The 16808-nt window shown below is 37.0% G+C and overlaps 1 protein-coding gene across 7 annotated transcripts in view; it reads left to right on the plus strand.

Moving 5' to 3' along the window:
• CEP128 (centrosomal protein 128) overlaps nt 1–16808 on the plus strand; it is a 487012-nt gene that overhangs the window by 390039 nt on the left and 80165 nt on the right. For 4 of the 7 annotated variants that reach the window (XR_008687351.2, XM_088839414.1, XM_088839413.1 and 1 more), the window contains one exon: nt 14319–14342. Coding sequence is in view for 6 of the 7 variants with exons in the window: in XM_088839414.1 (XP_088695540.1) it covers nt 14319–14342 (24 nt within the window). In the remaining variant the exon portion in view is untranslated. Of the gene's footprint in view, nt 1–3103; nt 3194–14318; nt 14343–14376; nt 14498–16808 lie in introns of those variants that run through there. The other 3 variants (XM_055437328.2, XM_055437327.2, XM_088839415.1) reach the window with 2 other exon arrangements.

Consider the following 16808-nt stretch of genomic DNA (forward strand, 5'->3'; position numbering starts at 1 on the left):
GCGGGGATGACCCAGAGGGAGGATAAAGGGAGGAGGGAGGTGGGAGGGGGGTTCAGGAGGGGGAACTTATGTAAACCCGGGGCAAATTCATATCAATGTATGGCAAAACCAACCAATATAATATTGTAAAATAAAAAAAAATAATAAAATCCATTACCATATGAAACTCTAAAAAAAAAAAAAATAAATAAAAATATGCTATTTCATCCTACTACATGTGAATAGCTCACAATCATGTCTTAGGGTCTTAAAAAATGATGACCTTTAGTCATTTCTATAATTAAATAATATCTAGTTGATAAAAAAAATTAAAAAAAAATAAAAATGTGTCTATGAAAGTAAAAAAAAAAAAATGAGGTTTCTAGAATGCTCTTCTGGCCTGTGTGATTATGAGAAAAGACTCTAGAACAGTTTTCCAGGATATCCTACTAGAATGTAATATGCATACAGAAGTAACCCTGATGGAAACCCTGCCGTTTATTGACTATATGCTCATAGAACTGCACTGTCAGCAAGTGGTGTCTCCACTGCTCCATCCTGTAGATCTGTTAAAGAAACACATACGCATATGTGTACACACATATACATCCATGCCCATGCGTACGTACACACATACAAACACATACGCATACGTGTACACATATACATCCATGCCCATGCATACGTACACACATACAAACACATTCGCATATGTGTACACACATAAAAATCCATGCCCAGCGTACATACACACATACAAACACATACGCATACGTGTACACACATATACATCCATGCCCATGCGTACGTACACACATACAAACACATACGCATACGTGTACACACATATACATCCATGCCCATGCGTACGTACACACATACAAACACATACGCATACGTGTACACACATATACATCCATGCCCATGCGTACCTACACACATACAAACACATACGCATACGTGTACACACATATACATCCATGCCCATGTGTACATACACACACTTCAACTTGTCTCTCAGAGTTGGTGTAGACTCCCTTGAGTCAGGTGGACCTGGATCACAGTCTCAGTGCCAACATTTGATTACAGAGTAAAATTTAAAGTACATATATGTTGAAGTCTGTTTCTCTGATTTAAATGAATGAAATTATTAATTTTCACTTACTGAGAGTTTTTGTGAGAATTAAATGAGAATATACATGAGAAGCACCCTCTGCAGTTTTTGTAAATAAGAAGCTTTTAATAAATAGTGTTGATTCTTATGATACTGGCAATTTAAAGGAGTGTTGTCCTTAGCAACCACAATGCACATTCCAGTGTCTTTTTATTCATTAAATTAATGAAATTCTTTCCTATGCCAGGACCTGTGTCTTCGCTACTCCCTCTCACTGTACATAATGCTTTTCCCTCACTCTTTCAATGATAGCTCTTTTTCATCCTGTAGAGTCTCCGCTCAGATATCACCTCTCTTGGGAACTAAACCTCATTAACCTGTCTGAAGCAAACCTCTGCCCTTGCCCCATCACAGTTCCTGGATACCCGCTCCATTCATCTCCCTGCCTTCTCCTTTGATATGCAGGCTCTGAGGGCAGAGAGACCTTACCTTTCTTGCTGGTAACTGTGTACCCAGTGTCTATCATGGTGTATCTGTCAGTAAACATGGGTGAATGGGTGAATTAATTAAATGAATAAATGGGTGAAGGGAGGGAGGTAACAAGAAAGGAAGCAATGAAGCAGGGAAAGACACCAGAAGGAAAGAACAGATGATGGATAAAAGAGGTAAAGGACAAAAGGGAGAAACTTATATGGCCCAAGGAATGGTTTAAAAGTTGAATAAAAATTTTCTGGTTCTTACTTTATTTTCTTATCTCTGGTCAGTATGTCTCGCCTTATCTTCTCCTTCCAGAACCTTACAAGGTTTGCTCCAGGGTGACCTCTGTGAGACTGGAAGTAATTCTCATAGGACACCGACACCTTAGAAAGGAAGGTGGCCAGACTTCAGTAAAGGACCAGGTTCTCAATATTTTCATACTTTCACAGGCCATACCCTCTCCTGCAGCAACTCAACTCTGACCTCATAGAATGAAAACAGCCATATAAAGTTTGTAAAGAAATGAGTGGGCTATATTCTAACAATACTTTATTTATGGACAGTGAAATTTAAATTTCTTATAATGTTGACATGCTGTGAAGTATTGATTGTTTTCCAACCAAATAAAAATGTGAAAACCATTCTTAGCTGGTGGACCTATAAAGACAGGCAGCAGGTTGGAGTGACCCACTGTCCTATCTTGCTGACCCCTGCCTTGGAGTGAACTAAACTTTAATGGTTTTCAGTCTCAAGAATGTCTGTCTTTTGAAAGATGAACTGGTGAGGGGGAATTAATGTTTGAATTCTTCTTCAAAGAATAAATTTCTGTTGGTAGAATTTTAAATAATTTTGCAAATTGAAGGAAAGTTTAGTTTGGGGTATTCTGACTGTAGAATCACACTGCATTAGTGGTCCATTTTCCACAGGTAAGGTTATTAGTGTTAAGTAGCTTTCATTACTAGCTATAACTGCCCAAGTACATCTGCCTAACAACTCACATCTTATTTCCTCTCTCATTCCGTAGACTGTGGAATCTGGGATCAGTTACTTCCAGGGATGATTTTGAAAGCAAAACAACTGGGGATATTTTGAAATGAATCACTACCCTTTTATTTATAATCCTGGAGAGTAAAATATTTTAAAATTCAAATAATGTTTTCCCTAAAATTTGTGACTTTCATTTGGGTGGCCAGTTATTTCAGAGAATATTTTAAAATTCTATGTGATGTCATTTTCTCTAAATGCAGAAACTTTTAAAAGTCATTAGAAATTATTATGATCCTCTTAGTGTTATTTTTTGGAGAAGGAAATGGCAACCCACTCCAGTGTTCTTGCCTGGAGAGTCCCAGGGACGGTGGAGCCTGGTGGGCTGTCATCTATAGGGTTGCACAGAGTCGGACACGACTGAAGCGCCTTAGCAGTAGCAGCAGCAGTATTATTTTTATAGCTATTTCTATTTATAGTGCTTTAAGTTATTTTAAGATAATAGAGCTTGCCAACACTTTTTCTTTACTTACATTCTCTCTTAAACAGCCAAAGCTACTATTTAAAATGCCACCTTTGGAAGATGCTAGTCAGACTGCAATGAAAAATCAGAAAGAAGCTCAATTTGAAGAAAAAGCAGTTAAGTATTTCATAGGTAGACTATTTAGGATACTTGGAACTGAATTGTTAAAATTCATCTACTTTATTTCAGGACATACAGGGTAAGTTAGCCTTCAAGTATGCTTCTCAGAAGTTCAACTGAAAACTAAGTTGTTGGGGTTTTTCCTCCAGTTTTCGTAGATACTAAGAATAGTGCACCATTGATTATCAGAATACAGATAATATAAGGCTTGTTTTAAATCCTCTACCCATCTTTCTCTTCCTACCTGTAGTTGTATATTAAGAAAAATGGAGATCAGTAATTGCTCTAAGCTTAGTCAAACTGAATTAGAAGCAAGAAAAGCCTGAGTTTTGTCAGCCAGATATATTATTTTATAAATAAAACAACAGTTTTATATCTTAATTGTTGATTCTGAACAGTAGTCTCTCTCTTTGTATAGAATGGTGAGAGAGATCTGTACACAGTAGCCCACAGAAGGAATATAGGTGTGAGGATGAGAGAGTCTCTAATACCATGTTCCTTATATTTTAATTCCTGGAAAGAACTGAATGAATGACTCTACATGTAAATTAGGATGTGGATTGTTGGAATTGCTCAAAAGTAAGCAATTTAATTCCCAAGGTGGACTGTTAGCTTTGTGTCATTTCATGACTTAACCATGTGACATGTGTGGTAGTTGACAATAAAGTGCTGAAAGTCAAATATTCAAGAGGAAGGAGCTTGGGACAAAGCGTTCTGTGTTTCTATGGGTGTCCTTGTGAAAATTCTTCACTCGGAAACCCAAGAGATGTGTGCACTTGAAGAAAACAAGGGTGTTAACCTCAGGGAGTCTCGTTAGATCAGCTGTTTGGTGGCAGTCAGAGACACACCCTGAAAAAAAGAAAGCATATTTTATTGTTTTCCACAAGTTAAGCATAACAAAAACCTACTCATAAATTTCCCATAATCACCACTGCACTATGATTTGCATAAGAGTTCAGAGCATATTCAGCTGATATATGACTAGCCTTACAACTGGAGACATGTAGTTTATTTCTCAAAATGTAAATCCTTGAAAAAAAATATGATATGTTGGTTTCTGGGTTGTTAGCTTTTCCCCCTAGTACTCAGCTCCTTTTCCTGCATCACTTTTTGGGGACAGTCAATCTTTGGAATTATATTAGTTGTCATTTGCATTACCCCAACCGCAATCATAGCCTTTATATTATCTGCAAATAACTTTTAGTTGTGCTCCAGTCTTAGCTGTCATTCACTGAACTCTTGTTGTGTGTTACCGGAAGTTTCCCTGTGGAACTGAGCAGTAGCAGCAGAAAAAGAATTCTGTCTTTTGCTCTTCATCTGGGATGTAGTCTTATCCTGTAGGTGCACAGCCATGCAGCATATTACATTGTTCATTAAAGAGGAAACTTAACAGTCGTTCTTCATTTTAAAGGGGAGGGTTGTGGGGGGAGAAATCTCATGCGTTGCTTTGTGATCTGAAACATAAAGGGTCAGTCTGAGATTTTCTTGGTATTAGATTCATACTGTTAAACAGAAATGTTTACAGGAAGCTTAAGCAAAGCCCGTCCCTAGCCTTTCTGGCTGCATTTTCCAGTGGTAAATCTGTTGAAACAGACTAACAGAGCCCCATGTCCATATCTCTCTCTTCATCTTTCTCCTTCGCCCCCACAAAGCCATGTACACATCCCACGTCAATGGAAGTGCAACTTCAGCTTTTCCTGAATAGTGTTGAATGGAAATGCAGTAGTCAGTAATGACCTCGTAACAAACAGTCTCACAAACCAAATCCCCAGCCTGCAAATGCAGCAGAAGAAAGTTCCAAGAAGCACAGCTGGCTGCCTCAGCTCTCTATTTGGCAATGATAGTGGATGAGAGAACAAATCAGAAATGTGGAGCACACACTCTGACTCTGTTCTTAAATTTTGTGATAGCGCCTGCTTCTGATTCTCTAGTCCGCAAGGATAGCAAGGATCATTACTAGGCTAGAAAATGATACATCCCTTTAAACTGGTTTTTCTTGATAAATGTTGGCTTTTCTTAATGACAATGTTTTAGATAAAATCCTGATGCCTTGCTGTGGTTTTCTTTGCTGCCTTTCCGTTTTGAACCCTGAAGTAGATTATTTGAAAGGACACATAAGCAACTGGTGAAATGAGTTAACAAAGATTGACTGTAGGTATCTAATGCTGGCTAAATTGAACACTAGATAATGGGAAGCCACTGCAGGTTGCTCTAATGTCATTCATTTGGAAGTTTTTTTAGCCTACAGAGTAACTTCGTCTGACTTTTAATAGACAACATGCAGTTTTATGTATAGATCATTGATTCATGTATACTCAAAGCCAAGTTATGCTACATCTTAGAGTTATTTTTATTTTAGTGTTGCAACGTTGTGGTTGTTTACAATGTTTGTCTATTTTAATTTTCTAGAATCATTCAAGAAACAGTGATCTTTTGTGGTGGTTAATAAAAGCCTTTTCTTTCATTCTAATATCTTGACGCATGGAAAAGAATACATTTGAAATTATTTCTCTTTTAATTACCAAACATCGATTGACAGTTTGTTGAATGTAATGAGTTGTCGTGTGGAAATGCATAAAGGAAAGTGGGACGCATTTGTCTTTCATTTGAGATCTTTCATACAGGAAGCGGCGGGCACGGTGTGGGTGTTCTTTACACCGAGTTAACCCTGACAGGAAAAGCCCTGCAGTTCTCTCTCTGGGTGAAGCAGCTGAGTGGACTTTTCTTCCAGAAGACAAGCGTTGTGCCTTTAGAACAGTAATGAGAGGAAGTCCTCATTGCAGATTTTCTTTCTTTGAAAGTTATATGTCCATCATGGCCCTTCAGTCCCAGAGAAGTTTCCAGAATTAGTCTATACTTGTACTGTTTCTTAGAGTTAGAAAAAGTAGAGATTCTTGTTTTATTTTTGTGCCATTATTGTGCATTTTTTGTTTGATAACAAATATATTTCAGACATGCTGGAAAAATACTGTGTTATCATGAAAGAGTCAATAGATCTGTACAACTACACTCACCAGAAGCAGAAAAACTCTTGTTTTTAGACCTGCTGCTGCTGCTGCTAAGTCACTTCAGTCGTGTCCGACTCTGTACGACCCTTTGGACAGCAGCCCACCAGGCTCCCCCGTCCCTGGGATTCTCCAGGCAAGAACACTGGAGTGGGTTGCCATTTCCTTCTCCAGTGTGTGAAAGTGAAAAGTGAAAGTGAAGTCGCTCAGTCATGTCCGACCCTTAGCAACCCCACGGTCTGCAGCCTACCAGGCTGCTCCATCCATGGGATTTTCTAGGCAAGAGTACTGGAGTGGCTTGCCATTGCCTTCTCCGTTTTTAGACCTAAGAACCTCTATTTCATTTTTTAGGTGGGATGGCTGAGCCAAGGTGGTTCATTGATTGGCTCTGCTGAGTCAAATAAGCTGTTAATGATCAGGGATGCAGATACCAACTATCCATTTAGCACTCATGTCCTAACTTAGCTCACAGATATGTTCCCATCTCCAGTGAGGTAATGAATTTGCTTTGGTTTATTCATAAATTCTAATATACACCCCATTGTGACCAAGTAGCAAAGGAAAATGTACAGCTCAAGACAGGTTGATAGCCTTGGGATAAAAAGTTAAAATAAATCTTTTTTTATAGTACATGTGCTATTGGCCTCCCAAAAATACAACTCACCTTACTTGATCTGTGAAGCCCAAAATTAATTAAAAGGTGATTTCTGGCATTATTGTTTTCAGTTAGAAATGGTATGCAATATTAACACTAGAGGACAATAACAGTGTGCTTCATTGTAACTCAAGGACTATGCAGTGACTGTATGTATAATCCTTAAAAGTATAGAATAATTATTGCCCTTTTAGGTTTTTCTTAGACTAAGAGAGTCAATTCCTAGGCAGGTTGATAAGAAGTATGGGGTCCCCAAGGAGGAGAAAGGGATCTGGGGCTCTTGAAGTGGAGATTGGGGTCTGGAATTCTAAAGGAGGGGTAAAGGACAAACATCTTTTTTTTTTCTCTACATTCCTTAGTCTTAGTCACACAAAACGTTTTTTTTTTTTTTTTTCTTTAAGCCCAGAACTGATGATTACACAACAAACAACTCATTTTAAACTCTGTACTTAGGATTATATAACAACAATATATCCTGCTTGAGGATAGTTTCTCCTTCCTGAAAACCTCTGGCTAATCTTGTTCTCTTAAAATGTAAATTATGGGAATGGGTCTAGTAAAATCTTTACAACCTTGAGACGTTGCTTTGATTTATTGTAATAACTAATTTAAAAAGTATATAGCTCCCTTGTTAAGACTAGTGAGGGGGGCACACTCCATCCCCCTTCTGATGTCTGTGTCAGAAGCTTTCTGTGTCCCTTTTTCACGTTAATAAAACTCTGCTACACAAAAGTTTTTGAGTAATCAAACCTGGTCCCTGGTCCCAAAGCTAAATCTTCTTTGGAGATCACGAATCCAACATCATTCACCATAAGCTATCAAGACGTTTCCCTCCTTTTTGTTCAGTGGCTAAGTCATGTCTGACTCTAACCCCGTGGACTGCAGCATGCCAGGTTACTCTGTCCCTTACTATCTCCCAGAGTTTGCTCAAATTCATGCCATTGACTCAGTGGTGCTATCTAACAATCTCATCCTCTGTTGCCCTCTTCTCATTTTGCCTTCTATCTTCCCCAGCATCAGGGTCTTATCCAATGAATTGACTCTTCCCATCAGATGGCCAAAGTATTAGACCTTCAGCCTTAGCATCAGTCCTTCTAATGATATTCAGGGTTGACTTCCTTTAGGATTGACTGATTTGATCTCCTTGCAGTTCAAGGGACTCTCAAGAGTCTTCTCCAGCACCACAATTGGAAAGCATCAAACATCAGTGCTAAGCCTTAAAAATGGTCCAACTGTCACATCTGTACATGATTACTGGAGAACCATAGCTTTGACTATACGGACTTGGTCATCAAAGTGATGTCTTTGCTTTTTAATATGCTGTCTAGGTTTGTCATAGCTTTCCTTCCAAGGAGCAAGCATTTTAATTTCTTGGCTACAGTTACTGTCTTCAGTGATTTTGGAGCCCAAGAATGTAAAACTGTCACTGCTTCCATTTCTTCCCCATCTATTTGCCATGAAGTGATTGGACTCTTCATGAGGGCGAAAGGGGAGAGTGAAAAAGCTGGTTTAAAACTCAACATTCCTCTTCCCTTTCTGTCGTTGGAGTGGTGTCATCTGCATATCTGAGGTTAATGATATTTCTCCTGACAATCTTGATTCCAGCTTGTGATTCATATAGCTCAGCGTTTTGCGTAATGTACTCTGCATACAAGTTAAATAAAGAGTAACAAGATAGAGCTTTGTCATACTCCTTTTCCTGTTTTGAACCAGTCAGTTGTTCGATGTAAGGTTCTAATTCTTGCATCTTGACCTGCTTACAGGTTTCTCAGGAGATTGGTAATGTGGTCTGGTATTCCCATCTCTTTTAGAATTTTTCACAATTTGTTGTGATCCACACACTCAAAGGCTTTTGTATAGTTAATGAAGCAGATGTTTTTCTTTAATTCTCTTGCTTTCTTATGTGATCCAAAGAATGTTGGCAATTTGATCTCTGGGTCCTCTGCCTTTTCTAAACCTAACTGTCCATCTAGAAGCTCTCAATTCACAATCTGCTGAAGCCTAGCTTGATGGATATTAAGCATAGCCATACTAGCATGCAAAATGAGCACAGTTATGCAGTAGTCTGAACATTCTTTGACATTACCCCTCTTTGGGATTGGAATGAAAACTGACCTTTCCCAGTCCTGTGGCCACTGCTGAGTTTTCCATTTGCAGGCATATTGAGTGCAGCACTTTCACAGTATCATCATCTTTTAGGATTTGAAATAGCTGAACTGGAATTCCATTACCTCCTCTAGCTGTGTTTGTAGTGATGCTTCCTAAGGCCCACTTGACTTCATATTCCAGGATGTTGGTTCTAGGTGAGTGACCATACCATCATGGTTATCCTGGTCATGAGACCTTTTTTGTACAGTTCTTCTGTGTATTCTTACTATCTCTTTTAATCTCTTCTGCTTCTGTTAGATCCATACTGTTTCTGTCCTTTATTGTGCCCATCTTTGCATGAAATGTCCCCTTCATATCTCCGATTTTCTTGAAGAGATACCTAGTCTTCCCCATTCTATTGTTTTCCTCTGTTTCTTTGCATTGGTCACTTAAGAAGGCCTTGTGTCTCCTTGCTATTCTCTGGAACTCTGTATTCACTTGAGTATGTCTTTCCCTTTCTCCCTTGCTTTTTGCTTCTCTTCTTTCCTCAGCTATTTGTAAAGCTTTGTCAAACAATCACTTTGCCTTCTTGTATCTTTTTCTTTGAGTTGGTTTTGATCACTGCCTCTTGTGCAGTGTCACGAACCTGTGTCCATAGTAATTCAGGCATTTGTCTACCAGATCTAATCCCTTGAATTTATTCATTACCTTCACTGTATCATCATAAGGGATTTGACTTAGGACATATCTGAATAGACTAGTGGTTTTCCCTGCTTTCTTCAATTTTAGCCTGAATTTTTCAATAAGGAGCTGATGATCTGAGCCACAGTCAGCTGCAAGTCTTGTTTTTGTGGACTGTATAGAGATTCTTCATCTTCGGCTGCAAAGAATATAATCAATATGATTTTGGTGTTGACCATGTGGTGATGTCCATGTGTAGAGTCATCTCTTGTGTTGTCGAAAGAGGTTGTTTGCACGACCAGTGTGTTCTCTTGACAGAACTCTGTTAGCATTTCCCCTGTGTCATTCTGTACTCCAAGGCCAAACTTACCTATTATTCCAGGTGTCTCTTGACTTCCTACTTTTGTATTCCAGTCCTCTTTGATGAAAAATACATCTTTTGTTGGTGTTAATTCTAGAAGGTCTATTAGGTCTTCATAGAACCAGTCAACTTCAGCTTCTTTGGCATCAGTGTTTAAGGTTTAGACTTGGACTACTGTGCTATTGAATGGTTTGCCTTGGAAAGAGACAGAGATTCTTCTGTCATTTTTGAGATTGTACCTGAGCATTACATTTCGAACTCTTGTTAACTATTAGGGCTATGCCATTTCTTCTAAGGGATTCTTGCCCACAGTAGTAGGTATAATGGTCATCTAATTAAATTTGCCCGTTCCAGTCCATTTTAGTTCACTGATTCCTAAAATGTCGATGTTCACTCTTACCATCTCCTGTTTGACCACTTCCAATTTACCTTGATTCATGGACCTAACATTCCAGGTTCCTATGCAATATTGTTCTTTACAGCATCAGACTTTACTTTCACCACCAGACACATCCACAGCTGAGTCATTTCTGCTTTAGCCCAGCCAGTTCATTCTTTCTGGAGCTATTAGTAATTGCCCTCCACTCTTCCACAGTGGCATATTGGCACCTTCTGATGTGGGAGCTCATCTTCTGGTATCATATCTTTTTACCTTTTCATGCTATTCATGTTCATGTGGTTCTTGCAGCAAGAATATTGGAGTTGTTTGCCATTCCCTCCTCCAGTGGACCATGTTTTGTCAGAATTTTCCATTGTGACCCATCTGTCTTGGGTGGCCCGCATGGCATGGCTCATAGCTTCATTGAGTTATGCAGGCCCCTTCTCCATAACAAGACTGTGATTTTCTTAGACTTTCCCCTTCTAAAATAGCACTAAAAAATAGTGGAAAAGGGAATCTTCAATCACAAAAAAAACCTGATAACAATAAAACCTATTTTTCCCCTTAGAACTTTACCTTCAAAATATTTGAAGGAAATTTCTCCTCTGATTTTTAACCATCCACTCCCAATTGTTTTCTTTACTTGTTGTCAAGATATACTTCATACAGGAGAAATAGATTTGTTCTAATACAATAATTTATTTGGTCTAATAAGTTAATTCTTACATCCTATTTCAAGTATCTTTATTTTAAGTAAAAATACTTGGACAGCTATGAGTGGGTTCTGAGAGTCTGCAGTTCCCCTAAAAGTATGTGCAAACTTACATGTGTCATTTGTAGTGTTCATTTTCCTGGGGAAAAAGTTCTCAAAGTCCATGACTACAGAAATAAGAACTGGTGATTTATTAAAACCACCTGAAATTGCATTATAGTGGGAGTGTCTTTATTACTTCTGGAGGCTTTCTTCTCTCTTCACTCATCTCACGTACCAACTCCCCTTTCAGTATCTTAAGCAATTCTTTACAGGATCTGAGCTTGAGAGTGTGTGTGTGGTGGAAGAGAAGGCAGAGTATTGAACCTGTGGACTGAACTTTAAGATAAGATTTGTTGAAATGAAAACTGGAGATTAAACAGCAACAATGGAACACTGCAAGCCCAGTTCTAGTGAGAGTGAGAGAGGATAGGAAGAATATAAGTCAATTTTGGCATAAGTGCATATTCATTCCAGGACATATACTAGTATTTCTTCATAGACTGGCTTAAATTACCTCTATTCTAATGATAAAAACATGAGAAGTATGCAGATATTTTGTTTGAGGACAGGGATTTGCAATAGGCTAATTCTTTTATATGAAGAATTATAGTAACTAATCTTGGCTGCCAAAAAAGAAGTCAACTTCAGCCATTTAAATTTCAAAATACATTTCTTAAATTTTAAAAGCAAGGTAATAAGCTCATAAAGATTAGGAGTAGTTTCTTTTTTTATATAGCCTATAATTAAAGCCAAAAACTACAATTTGAGAAAGCTCACTAATTGGCAACAATGACCAATATCCTATTAGCTGTTGATTGGCAGATTGAATTATTTAAATTCAGGTTAATGAACTACATTTCCTGTTTCTCTAATTTTCTCGTTTTTTTCAATATATATTCTTTCTTTGACAGCTATTTCAGTACCATTTTGGAATGGAGTAGGTTATAGACAAACAGATGTAACTAAATTTCATTGAAATAGATTATTTATTGATCCTTATATTTTAATGAAATTGAGATTTTTTTTTTTTTCTCCCCACCATTTGTGTTTTAGCCTTACAAAATAGGCATATCTCAGCTTAGACTGCTGTACCAAATGACTGTAGCCTGGGTGTCTTAAGCAGCAAACATTTATTTCTCACAGTTGCAGAGGCTGGCAGTTCCACGATCAGGGTGCTGGCAGTTTCGGTTCTTGGTGAAGGACCTCTTCCTGGCTTGTAGATGGCCATGTTCCCATTATGCCTTAGTGTGGCAGAGAGCAGAAAGAGAAGCCAAGAAGACAAGAAGCATTCTTGTCTCTTAGAAGGGCACTAATCTCCTGAGGGCTCTCCTCCTGACCTGATTACCTCCCAAAGGCCATATATCCAGAGGCCATCCCTTTAGGGACTGGGGTTTTTAGCAGGTGAATTTTGGAGACACAAACATGTAGTCCATGACAGTACACATTCCTTTTAAAATCCTGTAACAAATATTTAAATAAAATGAAGGTACTAATACTTAAATCATATGAGTTTCATCTTTCCTGAACACTGAGCTATGAATTAAAACAGAATTTCATTCAGTTGTACCATTTTGGCATCATATGATATCACTGATTGCAAACCAGCTGTATGTGTGCTTTTAAAATATGCTAATTCTAAGTAACATGAGCCCCATAAATACATAGTATGGGGAAAACTTAAGGCCCAAATAGTGGCTGTAAATATTTTCAGCCTTCCAAGATGGTTCATATAAATGCAGCAATACCCAAAGACTGTCTAATGAGGCTCTGTTCAATCTGCAAAGGATGATAAAGCTTTGCTGAATGGTTTTGTCCCAGATGTACTGTGAACAAGATGCCTGGTAACAACAGATCAAAGCCCCCTAGAGGCACTATATGCATTTATTACGAGCTACTCAAATGTGACAGTACCCAAGTCACCAATAAAATAGCCATTATTTTATGAAAATTATGGGGGCGACGGTGAGGTTCTCTCAAGTATGCCAACAAAATGCAATTAAACAGATTATACTGCTAAAAACAGTCTGCTTTGGGCTGCTTTTGCATAATATTAATATATTCATTTAACTTGTGCCCACACAACCAGATGTTTAAAGGGGGAGAAGTGTCCAACCTAGTTTCCCAGTCTGAATGTTGGAGGCTGGGTTGCAGAAATCCTCAAAGGCAAGGCCTCTGTGTTAGGTGAGGTGGGAGAATCTGGGGGAGCAGAGGGCAAGGTTAAGCTCCTAAGGGTCATCGATCCCTGTCTGTCTGCAGGGTCTCAGAGATCTGAGCTCAGTGGCTGTCTGCACCATTTTCCCTCCTTACCCTCTAGCACAAAGGATTAAACGAGGGAGAGCTCCAGATTTTATATATCTTCTTCAACTGCTTAAAATGAAAGAATAGAAAAATGGCCTTCATCCTCATAAAAAGGATGGCTTTACAGTTCCTTGAATTTTCAGACTCTCCTCCCAAATTCAGTTTTTAAAACAACAACAACAGCTTTTTGTATATAGCTGTTTAGCTCTGGGAAGAGTTGAGGACACAGCTGTTGGACTGTGAATGAAACCATTCATAATCAATTAGCTTTTAAAGCAATATTATCAATGACCCTTTTTAAAAACCAATATATCTATGAATCCTTCTAAGATACTGTAAGTAACGAAAACCCACCTGGGTTTAGGACTGCCTGCATGTAACCTATCATTCTTATTTTTCCTGCCTTGTTTCAGTTAACCTTGTACTTACCAATTTGAGTTGGTGATGTCATTCTTATGTCTGAACTTGACTTCCTGTGAGAGCGCACTTTGTGCTGTACCTAACTGAGAGCAAGTATTATGTGCTAATTTCCTTTTTTTATATCACTACTATTGTCTGGTTGTGGCTCATATGTTCAGATCTATCTAATAGCTATATTTTATTAAATAGACATAATTTTACCAATGTAGAGGTCTTAAAATCTATTTCACTTAGTAACTAAGCCTGAATTTATGGTGTTTACAGTTAAATTAAACCTTGTAGTCCTAACACTAGTCAAGATGAGAAAAGTAATTGTTTCATGACTATTTTTCTCTTAGAGAGATTATCCTGAGTAGGAGTTTTCTTCTTTTACATTTAAAAAATGTTAATAGAAGATAAATGGAAAAATCTAAAAACTAAACTTGAAATGATATTTTAATGGCTTTGTTTTTATAATTATATATTATGCTTTATTTTCAGGACCGTGTAAATGCTTTAGAAACGGTAAGTTGGGTCATTTTCTTTCTCCTTCTATCAGAATTACTGCTGAGTCCTGTTGTGGATTTCAGAGCACTCCCCAAAGGAAGCAGTTCCAGAAAGCATTTCTAAAACTTCATCTAAGATTCAAAGGGAACAGTAAGCTAAACTATGCCTGAAAGGTATGTAGATACAGACTTTTAAAATGAAAAAAGCATTAAGAAAAAAAATACGTGTCTAAGTGGTCACTGCTGTCTCAAGACAAAATGTCAATATATACTAATTTGTGGAAAACACAATTAGCTTAAATGTAATTATGTTTATTTGTTTCTATATTTCCCAATCACTAAAAGGACTAGTTGATAAGATACTGAAATTGGATGCCATTTTATCCTTTAAACTTTTGAAGTGTAGACAATCAATATTTTTTTCCATATTCAAATAATGATAAAAACTGGTTAGCCTTTTTTTTTTTTTTTAAATAATCTTACTTGCAGGAATCTGGTGTTAGTAAATCGTTTTTTAAGGGCACATATGTAAAGGTTATATGCTTGCAACATTTATTGGAAAATGATTCACATATTTTTAAAAAGAAAAAGAAGAGAAAACTTAACTGTTTAGCAATAAAGTAATGGTTAGATAAAGTGTGAAATTCTGCCCAACATGACACAATGATTATGGAAACGACTTATTATATAATGTTAAATGGACGCAAACTTCAGATGTAAAATGACATGTATGCTTTGATAACATATGGTGATGGGAGTCTGAAAAAAGAACAGAAGCAGGCGAATCTCATCGTGGTGACTTGCTGGAGAAGAACTAGGGCTGAGATATCACTCGATTCCACAATTTTTATAAAAAACATAGTTTTATAAGTAAACATTTGCATGATAAATCCACACGAATTGAAAGACCGTTAGAATAAATTATGGTACCATCTATGATGAAATATTGTTCAGCCATAAAGTGTCATATGTTCAAAAGTAATACAGAGGGAGATAGTTAAAGCTATATAGAGAATGTGATGTAAGTACTTGGAAATGTATATTTTGTGTTAAAAACTTCAAAAACACACAAAATATTGAATGACTTGGGACTAGTCATTTTTTAAATGTTTTTCACGAGAAGGCAAAACATAAGCTTTTAAACAATGAAGTTAATAAAGAATAAAATTCTTAATTTGTATGAGGAAAGGAAAGATGCTAATAGAGCACATTTTGGTCCTATGTAAGCAAGTGATTTTGATAGATAGCGTCTAGACCCTAGTGAGTAAATAATCTGTTTCTTACTTTTAACTGGGCCATTTGGAAAGTACACTTGATTTTCTCAGTTTTAGTATGATGACACTGTAAGCGAACAAAATGTTTAGTGTTCCTCTCCATATATTTTACTTATCCTTCAAAAGTGTCTTGCCGATGGGATTTGGCTTATAAATCAAATGCTCTTTATAAAAGTGTGAACAAAAGCAGAAAGTTTGAGGACCTGTGTGTAGCATACGAAATGCCACTTGCACGTTTGGTGAACCACTTGTTCCTTGATTCCTTCATCTGTAAAAATGAATATAATTAAACTTGTTTTATCAAATTATTGTGAGAATTAAGAGAAAAGTATATGTGAAAATATTTAGGACCAAACAAATGTTAGGTTATCATTATATGATTGCTTTTTATTTCTTTTTGAATCATTTTAATTATACCAATATGTCAACATACAACATAAAGCCTATACATTTTATTAGTATTTGCCAGTCTTTTTTATTTCCATAATCTCTTTACTAACAGAGTACTATGGTATAAAATCTTAAATGCTTTATTCTAAGGGTTCCTCTGGGAATAAAGGTAAGAATAAAAAGTCATCATGAGAAAAATAAAACTGGTTAAATGAACTAGGTTTTTTTTTTTTATTTAAACAGTGGCAGTTTTTTCAAGATGGTTTTAATTTGAAATAATTGTCATAAGTAAAACCATAAAAATGAAAATGCTCAGTAATAACATTAATGCTCAAATGTTATGAAATCCTTTGACTTCATATAGCATTATAAGGAGCAGATTTAATATACTTGGTAGAGTATTCAACTGGTAAAATATTTTATAGTTCATAAAATCAAATATGCTGGCAGCAGTCTCCAGACCATTCATTATTCTCTCACAACTCAGCAGTTAAACAGCAGGAAAATGTTGGTGGTCTCTCAATTGGTTTAGTTGGTATTACAGTGTGTAAGACATTGAATGTAGGATGTGTAACTGGTAATTCAGTTCTGCAAAATTTGAAATTTCATTATTCCATTGCTGTACTTAAATTAATTTTAAAGGTTCAGTATATATAATTCCTGAAAATGAGAGCAACTTCATTTGGCTTGTCACCAATTATCTATATGCTTAGGTCACAGTTGTCTCTATTTCCCTCCTCTTTTCTTATCCTTCTCTCTTCCTTCTTCACTAGCAAGTAAGCGTCTTGGATTACAAATTACATTTTATTTACAAATGAATC

Source organism: Moschus berezovskii, chromosome 9 (assembly GCF_049115385.1).
Source record: "Moschus berezovskii isolate FMDL1 chromosome 9, NW_MosBer_1.0, whole genome shotgun sequence".
Taxonomy (NCBI): Eukaryota; Metazoa; Chordata; class Mammalia; order Artiodactyla; family Moschidae; genus Moschus; species Moschus berezovskii.